At 34.4% G+C, this 11,714-nt stretch overlaps 1 protein-coding gene across 1 annotated transcript; it reads right to left on the bottom strand.

Moving 5' to 3' along the window:
* Positions 1–374: 374 nt before the first annotated feature.
* Positions 375–6,068, bottom strand: LOC128217308 (beta-lactamase domain-containing protein 2-like). Its single transcript, XM_052924370.1, has 7 exons — positions 5,848–6,068; positions 4,520–4,711; positions 4,232–4,331; positions 3,357–3,585; positions 2,924–3,120; positions 2,067–2,318; positions 375–1,802 (listed from the first exon to the last, which is right to left on the bottom strand). The coding sequence occupies exons 1-7, from the start codon at positions 5,988–5,990 to the stop codon at positions 1,614–1,616; spliced, it is 1,302 nt and encodes a 433-aa protein (XP_052780330.1). The 5' UTR covers positions 5,991–6,068; the 3' UTR covers positions 375–1,613.
* Positions 6,069–11,714: the final 5,646 nt, after the last annotated feature.

The following is an 11,714-nucleotide window of genomic DNA, read 5'->3' as shown; positions in this document are numbered from 1 at the left end:
CAACTTAGTGCCGTCAGTTTTATTTTGCAAAGTACGACGATTTCGTCACAAGTTTGTTTCGTACCATAATGACATTGTTTTTGTTTCGTTAATTTATATGCTGGTGGACTTGTATCTTGTTTAACATTCGGTGGTACTCTTCAAATACATGCCAAATATCCGATGTGCGCGGGAGTAGTCCACTCAGCTTCCAAACGGGTATTATGGATAGTCAAATCAGAGCTTACGGTTGCATCCCATTATGCGATATTCCTCAGCATAATAGCCACGATTTATTTGTACATGCATCAATGTTTTGTGATATTTCCAGGAGTTATATACTCTCTCCATTAACTGAATCCTAAACTATAAAACAAATGATAATTTTGAAAAGGTTTATTTTGATATTACACCTGCAATTTGCTAAATTTTTTCAAGATATAGATCATTCGAGAGCACATGATAGATCGTAAGTATGAACAAAGCCGTTTCGGTTTTATTTAGACTGTTCATTTATTTGTGCAAAACTGAAAACACTGTCTCAAGCGGCATTCTTTTTGTATGAGCTATAGCGACATATTCGATGAAGCCGAAGGAAAAGTAACACACCAAGTACGAAGACCGTGACGGCACATACTACTTAAAGTCCCAATGTCACTAATAAGAAAAAAAGTGAGTAAATAATAATGAAAGGGTCTCATATAATGATAATTTCCCGAGGTCCACACGATGTTTTATTAAAAAGAAATGTACGGGAAAGACCAACGAAATTCAAAACTAGACAACAAACTCACGATATGCTTATAAGGTAGATACGTATGCGGAGCATGGCGTTTTGCAAACAGTATCTGAGTAGTTGCTGGATTAAACTAGAGAAATAACTAGAAAAATACAGAACATTTTCAAATGAAATTTTTACATAAAGTAAATTAAGCTCATCTTTCTAAATTAAATATGTTCCAAGTATTTTCGAATGAAAAATTGTAATTGTTATATAGTGAGAAATCGCGGACAGGTACTTAATCATGTTTTTTAAACTATACTTTTTGTGTATGAGAAGTAAAGTGTGGCATATCATGAGGCTGTTAAAACAACTAGGATACTAAAAGCTGGAACCTTTCAGCAAATATTGATATTAGCTCAAATAACGTTAGTGAAGATCACAATTTTCATACAAACGTCAACAGCTTTTTGTTGTTGTATGGGCAAGATGTCAATATATCTATTACACATTTGAAAATATTCTTGGTCTAGTGATTCGGGAGTAATAATACTATCTTTTTTTACTTTAACCGCGTGGGTTTGCAACCCAGTAAAACCAAATTATTTTGTACTGTATCTGTATTTATTCTGCAATTTAAATATTATAGGGTAAAAAAAACGATGCAATAATTGTTTCGGATGCATAACCGGGAAAACTATTTGAATAAAAAAATTCTTGGTTAAAAACTTAAAAATCATTTGTATATAAAGCAACATAGAATTTTAGGTTTTCAGAAAGTCACGTGATAGGCAGATTTGTAGAGCTAAATTTAGATAATACTTTTTTGTTGCATTTCGTTATTGCGATAAACGTTTACGGCTATTTATCAAGACAGAAATATGAATATAAGTTTGAAATATTTTCATTTTTGTCAGTGTTCAGATTTGTCATAGTCTTTCAGACACTTATAAACTATTTGCTCGAGGCCAACGTATCGCGGGTCATCCCCTACACCGTATATCGATAGATGATTGGTTACGTATCCAAATCCGAGACTCGCTTTCGGATCAGCTCCTCCTATTTGGCCTCCGTGCCCCGGATGTCCAAAGACGAGGTTTCCCTACGAAAATAGATAATCAGTGGATGGACATTTATGATATATATATATATATGTACAGACGGTGTAAGTAGCAAGTGCAAGTGTACAGTAAGATATGACTCAGGTTTTATATGAAAGTTTCTACTCATCGCAATTACTAATTAACCTACTATTCGAATATTTAACTTTACGCAAAATCATTGGATAAAACCATTTTTAAAAAATAATAATATTCATCTAATTTGACTGTTATTTTAATGATAATTTGTCCGAAATGTTACATACATCAGAATTATTGTAGTAAAGGAAACCCCTATTCATTGCCCAGTTATCGGCTCCTATAACAGATTCCGTTCCTTTTACAAGTGGTGACGTAAACAATGACGTCACGTCAGATGACAACAAATCAATCCTGCGTCCTTTAACCCCTTCAGCCATGATGCTGTAGAGCTTAGCAACACCACGTGCAGTCATTGTGCCAGATATAGACGATATTGTAATTTCTCGAACATCTGGGTCATTGAAGGCTCCGAGGTTCTGAAAAATGCAAACGAAATGGTCTTGTGAATTGTAAAACAAAATTCTTAATTTCATTTAAGAAAAACCTTACAGTAGTTCTTTCTCACTTATTCTGTAAATAGAACGTCCCAACTGTAACCGGAAATGTTTTATCAAATGACGTCACAATAACGCTGGAAAAGATCAACATCTTCAAATCACCTTTAAACATGAAACACTTATTGCAACAACACATTTAACATATCATAAACTAACACTTTCTGAAATGTTGATTGATTCTTTACGGGACCTGCTGACAAAACACAAACAATATTAAACAAGATCAACAATTTTCATGTATATTGTTATGAGATGTATTGCGATCCGAAGATGTTGCGTTCAGCGGATGGGAACCGCAACTGTCGAACGGTAGTTTATTGACGGAATGGAAGTTGAGGTGTAAATATATTTATTTAATTGTGATCAAGCTACGTTGTTTACAATTCGGAACAAAGCTTAATTTTGAAAAGAGAGATTTTTATATTTCTATTCATTTTCAACATCATGTTATTTTTTTATCAATATCATGTGACTTGTGTGCAGTTCAGCAAAAGGATGTCACAACTCCGTTGAATAATGCTTACACCAATATCTTTCATCTCCTCCACGGCTTGCACAGCCCTGCCAAACAGTGAACCAGGATACATCATAAGTTTAGCAAACATGCGGCTGTAGCGGGGCGCCGAAAGGGTTTTAAGGAGGATCATCCAGCCGGGGTCCGTATACAGGCGGGCCGCACGGTGATACTCCTGACGAGGCAGGTTCATATAAACGTCAATATCTATAATATAAGTAAGGCTATAAACTACCCATATTTATGCGAAAAACTACAGAAACAATCTTAGTAGCAAGAAGTTTAAACATAAAGCCGGTTTAATGGCACTGGGCAAACGCCATAACAACTTTTATAAATTGGTTCAATTGTTTTTTCACTGACAGATTCTTTTAACACTGCCTACGTATTTTGTTCTACCATCAATAGTATTCTTATATATCAGAAGTGATATAAATTAATACCTAATGGTTCTCCAATTTCTTCCCTAAATATCTGTTCCATTCTTCTTCTCTTCGGATCAGCTTTTCTGACCAATGTATCTATATAAGGACCAAAGGTGATAGCATGATATCCAAACTGCGTCCCTGGGGCCCAAACAGGGGCTTGTGTCGCGAGAATCTTCTCAACCCTTTCGGGTTCCTCCCTAATGTCCAAAACAGATATGGGCGTGTCTAGAACAGGAAGCCCCGCCTGAAAACGGGGAGGTTTTTTTATTGCCATATGATTAACAATGGCCATCTATAAGCTCGTAATTGTAGCCTCCGATTAAAAATGCCTCATACAAGGCAGACAAGCCTTCTATAGCAAATTTATGATCCAAAACGTCCTATTCAAGGCACACAATTTCGATTGATGCATTTGTTAATTGCATTATCGAGTTTAACTCAATTGTCTTTAATGATAAAACAATGTATTTGACTAGGTACAGATAAAAATATAAGCGATGTTTTGGCACTTTTAAAAGGTGAATTTGTGCCACGTAGCTATTTATTAAGATGCACTCGTACTCCCAAATAAGATAGTAGACCCGGTATATCTTTTAGCATATATTATATATTTTATATATTTTTTAATATACACGGTTACAATCTTGTTATCAGTAATTATTGTTTTCCGTATATGCATTATTTAGTAAGTAGGTAAAGGTTTATCACTCAAAATTGATGTTTGTTATACAAGTGTATGTATTGATTTTGAATAAGAGTGTCACTTAAAAAACATTTAGAAAGGCTAGTATGTTTTTATCAGTACATATTATCATAATTATAATCATAATAATGATGATGATGATGATGATGATGATGATGATGATGATGATATATCTGATATGCATTACCTGGTGTGTAAGAAGCATTTCCACGGTAATGTTCTTTTTCCCGTTCTGTTTAAACTCGGGCCAGTACTCATGCACGGGTCGCTTGTAGTCCAGCCATCCCCTTTATTGGAATTGATTTCACTTCTCAATATATGTATAAAATTTAAAAGAATGAAAGAGACAGTGTGTGATTAAAAGCTATAAATGAAACTATATAAAACTAATAAAAAGTACAATCATATATCAGCAAGCTGTCTGTGTTTTACTAAAGTTACCACTTGGTTGATTTGCAAAAACAACAAAACACACCTGTCCACCATGACAGCCACCACAATAGCGGCGATCCCCTTGGTAGTGGACCAGCCTTGTGTCATCGTGTCCTGCCGCCACGGCCGTGCCGCCTCCACATCCGCATAGCCACCCCAAACGTCAACCAGCGGCTGGCCATTTCGGTACACCGCGAAGGCGGCGCCGGGCTCCCTTCCGCTTGCTACATTTTCTCTGAAAAGGGGTTTCTTAAGCATTTGAGTACAAGTCTCTGCAATTTGAACCTCATTAAGTACTTTACATACAGAGTAGTAAAACTATTTATGTAACAACTCAAGCTGAAACCTTTCATCAATATAAAAATTATACATGCAGAGAAAAGAAACAGTGCATGCAAATTATAGCATTTTAAGGCCTTTTGGCTACTGAGGTTGTTTCTGTAGTCTTTCATTTAAAATTTAGTCTTAAAAATGACATATGCTTTAAAAATGTACCTGTCTGAATTACATTTAAGTTTATTTGTCATAAAAAATCATCTAATCTTCGAGCAACCTGATATTATTTGAGACATATTTTGTGTAATACGAAGTTGTTGTTATTGTGATTTTTTCCGCTAAAACATTAAGTACAGTCAAAAAGTAGCTCAACAAATAAAGGTTAAATGATTCACAAGCCCTTAATCCTAACCCTATATCGTACTGTTTATATTGTGGTAAACTAGTATAATGTTTATCATATATAGTGAGCAAACAGACTGTATCAGTATGCGTGCGCTAAACATAGCACATAGCCTAAATTGAACTCTTCACACTTGAAAACGTTTATATTATAAACAAGACCTCGCCATATTTACTTATTCATGAAACCCGGCCTCTCAACCTGTTTACATCAGCTTAAAAGTTGAATATCGGTCATATTTGCTTATTCATGAAACCCGGCCTCTCAACCTGTTTACATCAGCTTAAAAGTTGAATATCGGTCATATTTGCCTTTCATAATCAGCTTTAATACTTTTGAAATCACGCTTTATGTGTGTGCTGGTTTTCGTCATAAATGCATTTTCAATTTCTATAGATTTTAACATATTTCAAAACCTATTAGTCAATACAGAAATGTTGCCCGTGACCAATTAACAATTCATTGCATATCTACCAAATATCACATTTACTTTCATCGGCAAAACGGTGTTTGGAATGCAAATATTTAAAAGGGCCTAGATATATGTGTCGCTAAGGTATACGTTATGTATGTAGACAGTTTCACGATAGCATACATTTAAAACTGGTTCATATTTTATGGCTAGTGTATTTAGCGGTTAAACCTGAAAGTTATGTACTGTGAACATATAAAAAAAATAACAATCAACTCACCTGAATTTTTCAAGCACTGGTTGGAAAGCTGGGTGTACGTATCCATCAACCACGACCGGAAGTGGCTTCGTAAATAATCGTTGCAGGCATCCATAAACTAGCGCTAACACTAACACACATACGCTTACTTTAATGAATCCCATGATTATGCGAATACAAATCTCTGCATGTTATCAGTGATTTATAAAGTTTAAATGTTTATCGACAAGGAGTATTTATCATCGAAAGTAAGGTACTGCATGCTTAAGAAATTTCGGCAATATAAAAACATATCTGACTTTTAAGGTACATTATCTTTTCTAATAAGAAAACTAAATAAGGTAAGCTATCCATCATTAGCATGCAAATAAGTGTTATTGCATTTAAGATGCTAATAACCAGATTATTTCGATGTTTAACTTACCATTTTTTATTTCTACATGGATTTTAGATAACACCATGATGAGGCTGCTATTATTGAATGATATTAAAGGCAGATAATAAAACAAACTTTGACTAAAGTAATAACGTAATTTTATTAATTTGTTTTATGGAATAAATTGCGGTTGTTGTCATTATCGGACTATGAATGCATTTGGACTGGTCAAAGTGTGTGGAGTCTGAAGGATAAATTGCTTTCATTCCCGATAATGACATAAATCCCGCAATTCATTCCTTAAAGCTGCACTCTAAAAGATAGAACGTTTTGACAACTTTTTTTATTTTTTGCTTTGGAACGAGCAAGTTTTTGCGAAAATGCATGGAAACAAGTTATATAAGACTGCTGACAAAAATTAGATAGCAGATTTTTATATTTAGGTTCAAAAATTGATGTTTTATGCATTTTTCTTAAACCGTTAGTAACGGTTTAAGCCATAACGGTTTAAGCCATAAAACATTAATTTCCGAACGGAAAAATGAAAATCTGCGATCTGATCTTTTGTCAGCAATCTTATATCATTGGTTTGCAGAAATTAACACAAAAATTGCGCTTTCCAAGACAAAAAATAAAAAGGTTGTAAAAAGGGTAAATCTGTGAGAGTGCAGCTTTAAATAACCCTTATGTGTTAAAAACCTTGAAAATGTTTGAATTTAACATTGTGAAATTTAAAATGTCAAGTTTTTTCTAATGTATTTTACGTCTGGATGCCAAACAAATTTATACAACACTACAAACACAATAAATACATTGTCCCTTAAATATTATAGAAGTAGCGTTTGTGAATAAATATTTAAAAAAGTACTAGCGCTTACGTGTATATCGCACATATAATATAGCACATACCTTATTTATAAATCCATTCATTAAATTAAACTGAAAAACTCGTTTGACTAAGTATTAGGTGTAGTCAAATTCGTATAATTAAGATTTAATGTTTTTGCAGCCATATAATAAAGCGTGTGTGTTTTTTTGCAGCGATGACCGATAATCAATAGATTCAGTGTTTTAAGCAATGTTTTAATGAATCAGTATTTAGCCGCAATGTGATAAAGATTGAAATTTTTGCCGCAAAGAATAAAAAATCAGTGTTTTTTTTCCTAGTTCTATAATTAAACTGTTTTTGCATCAATGTAATAAAGATAAGATTTTCTTTGCAGTAATATAATAAAATTGTGTTTGTGCAGCAATTTTATAAAGATTCAGTGTATTTTAGCAATGTTTTAAAGATTCAACAATGATCAATATAACAGAAGGTCAATGTTTTGGGGGCTATATAATAAGGACTCGGCGGACTGTAGTTATATTATAATGATCCACTGCGTTTCATTAATGTAATGTTGTTTAAATGTTTTTGCTGTTATGCAGTACAGATTAAGTGTACTTGCAAAAAATCAAGTAAATAATTATTGTCAGTCATGTAAAATGAATATGAGAAAATATAATGTGATAAAGATTCAGCCGGAAGTATCACGAAGTCCATTTTGTGTTTTTCCAACCTATAATATTTTCGTACCAAAACAACACAATAAACATTTTTCCCCATTTCTGGTCGAAACAGTACTTAGAAAGCAAAACCGTTTCTATAAGTCCACTGAATTCCTCAAACACCATAATGGCGCAATTTCAAATTGTGTCTTGTAGACAAAATAGGTTTCCAGCAGCCCTCTGCATCCTTATTGTGGTTACAGACAAGCCGACTCATTATCAAACAAGCCCCAGATAAGCCAGAGCTCTTTTAACCTCATTATGGCTACCATCAACCCATATCTGGCATACAGTCACAATTAACAGACTGTTCTCGAGTCCACTGCGTGTCAAATAAACCTTCTGTGCCAAACAAACAATAAAGAGACTCTATGAAGCTCTTAATATGAAGTTCTCAATGGACAATACATTTGAAATACTAGTAGACCATAGAGAGTAAAGAAATCAAGTTAATTCAGTGCCCTGTAAATCTAGATTCTGCTCCAATGAATTTTATCTAGTGTCAAACATACCACAGTAAGACTCTCCTACATCCAAATCAATTCAAAATAATCACAAATATAGCTACATTTAAGTCCATCATGTGTCAAGCAAACGCCAAAGCAGCATAACAATCGGTATTCTTAAACACAGAAGGATTCTATACGAACCCTTAAAGGGTCTGACAATTCCTTGTGGAAACAGTCAAGCATATTCATAGATAAACAAACTTCAGAGGGTCTAAACATAAGCCAGTCCAGTTCTCTATTATTTTCACTATGCCTACAATAAAGTACATTCAGAGCCAAACAAACACATGTGTAGGCCTAGTTAAGCCTACACAGTGTTACATTAACCACATTTTGACAACCATTCGCCGTCATTAAGGGTTCTCAGTGCCTAATACACCATATCAGTAAGGCTTTTATAGCAAAACATACTAAGTTCAGACGGTTGCTGTGACCATGGTAGCGACACTTCCTCATACTATGCTGGTCACTTCTGCAAACCCTTTTGTTTTTCAAATCCGATCAACAAAATATGGAATTGACAAAAACAACACAGACTGACGGACAAAAACTTAGTTTAGGCGGTTGCTGTGTCCTTTACCTTGAAGTTAGGGGTACGGATCTTGAGCGCGACACATCCTCATGCTATGGCGTGTACTTCTGCCAAAATCAGAACATGAGCGAGAAAGATAGAGAGATAGAAACGACAAAAACGGGACGGGGGGTCTGACTGTCGCACGGACAGACGTGATAACGCGAGCGGTACCTAAATAATCCCCACCTAACTGTAAAGCGGGAAATAATGTATACACTGTGACCATAACGTAAACAAATCAGGTGCATTGGTTTGTAAAACGCGTGCAAACAAAAAGGTTATGCATATTCCAACCTTTATCAAACACAAGAACCAAGAAGAAAACATTGTGGGTTCATGTCTTAACTTTTAATTCACCAATTTGTATAGACGAATGAGGTGGTAAAATGCTCTGAAAGGGATTGTGTATATGCTTTTGAATGCAAGCATGTACCTCCTTTTCAAGTACGGTTTTTGGCCTGAGCGTTAGTTCAACACTTTTATAATAGACCACAACATTTCAACTGAGTCCATGTGGAGTTGAAAATCATGCTCGACAGTACCAAATTTCAATGGAAATTAGTCTCTGAAACATACCTGAAATGATGTTTGATTTAAAAATAAGTTTATGTTCGAGTGTGTAATACATTGTGTATATTTACAATAAAACACATGGGAACACACTGATATGAATGGGAAAACTTCCATGAAAATCTTTTTGGTCTGGTGTTGAGCTAGTTGTTACTGTATTGCATAATAATTCTTTAAATAAGATACTAAAGGGGAAGACATTCAGATGTACAATCTATAATTAATTCAGTGCGGGTTTCTCCCTTCTGCATGCACTGTTCTAGAAGTGAGACTAGATAAATATACCAAGTATCATTGTATGTAAGATGGAAGAACATATAACCTTTATATTATCCATTAATATATAATTTATATTTTGAAAAATCATATTGACGTTCATACTCCAACTTTTTGGTAAACTGGGTCATTTCCTATGTACATGTATGCTTTTGTGTGTAAATTCAAACAAGATCTACCCTTGCGCGTGTAAGTCATATGCTTCTAAACATTATAATGATTCTTATTTCAATACAGTGCTGTTATGGATAAATGGTTTAAATATGTACATTTGTAAATAATTTGTTATACTCTCTTTTTTAAGCTGTGATCTGAATTGAGATTGTATTTTTTATACTACAATTCTCTTAAAAGTGTAGTTGATAGGCATAATAGAATAACACACTAGTATAAAAAATTAGTTGAATCTGAAAATAACCTTTTGCTATGTTGCCCATGTTATTCTAAAGATCATGGAATACACCGAATAAGTATGGTGGGTGCGTTGGGTTGTAAGTCGGTTTTGTGAAGTAAGTGAGTGTGTGGATGAGCGGGTGTGTCGGCAAGTTGAATGGAAGAACGGGCAGGCGTGAGAGTGAGCGAACGAGAGCCATGCTATCATTCATATGTTCTTTTAAGGAATCATGGCTCAAGCCGTTCAGCACTATCAGTGCTTTGATTATACATGCAATTCATTAATGAAACACTCAATGCAAATATATTGAAATTGGCCAGTATAAGAAACATTTGAGAATACACACAGTAAATAGCCCAGCAGGATGACATGCTAAGTGGTGATTTATTGACTTATTGAATTTCATAGACTGATAAGCCTTTTCCTAAAATGGGGAGTTCGGGAGGAAATTTCCATGGACTGGCCATCAAAGGTACGCAAACCATTGAGTGAGAGGCGGACACATATACACAACGAATATTATCACTATCCAATATCATTTAGTAGTATTGCAGTCAGGAATAATATTATGTGTTTTTCTTGATCTTCGCAGGATCGTTATAAATATTAAGTGTGTGTTTGCGACAAAACAATACATACAAGATGCATTTTAGGTTTTAATCATCTATGGCAAATTTATAAGGTATGTACGAAGCTTTTTTCCTGATCTTTTGAATTCTTTAATATCTGCATGCAATATACGACATATGTTTTTTTTAAGAAAGTTACATTGCACTAGCTTATATAAGCTATCTCTGTTTTAAGCGTATGTTTCGAAAACAACAAGAATAAGAACAACAACAACAACATCAACATCAACAACAACAACATAAAGTATATGAGTAAAATCTATTCAGGCCAAGCTTATTCGACTCTCCTTCGCTCATATACCTAACGCTGAGTCCTGAGCAACACATTTCTGTTTGGCTGCTGGAAGATTGTTTGTTTATTTAATGTCATATATAGTCATTTTCACTTCGAATTAGACCGACCTGTTACGGAAATCGTCTGGCCAATCAAATACTGGTAGAAAATCATGTATGAAACGCCAGAAATAGACCTACATCTGTAAACAAAATTAATTATGTTATGGAGGTTTAAAAATGTGTAATTATGCCCACAAATTATTCATCGAAATTTTATGCCGACTTATACACTTTACGTCGTAAATAATGATACCTGTATAATTTCCTGATGTAAACTGAGTGCGATTTTCATCTACAAACACGTGTGTTTACTTACTTGTATAATATCAGCATTTGATTCACAATCACAGTGAAGGAAATATTTGCCACGTGACTTGAAATACCGAAAAGATTAACGGAAGCCTTTCCAATGTGCTATTCTGTTAACATAATTGCAAATTAAACCCATGTTTTAGGCGACACTTTCAACGTACTGTATTTCATTCTGCATTTTAACTGTTTAGGTGTGATATAATTACAATTCTTTAAAATCTGCATGGGACAAGGGCTTTTTGATTTTAATTTAAAGACTTTATCAGTTTTCGTTTTCAATAAGCGTTATACCCTCAAGACTTTACGTACCTCTGCATAATCCGTGTCTTTGGGACATGCAAAAATAAAAGCATCTTAAATC

Source organism: Mya arenaria, chromosome 2 (assembly GCF_026914265.1).
Source record: "Mya arenaria isolate MELC-2E11 chromosome 2, ASM2691426v1".
Classification (NCBI taxonomy): Eukaryota; Metazoa; Mollusca; class Bivalvia; order Myida; family Myidae; genus Mya; species Mya arenaria.
This window is presented reverse-complemented; position numbering and strand designations above follow the sequence as displayed.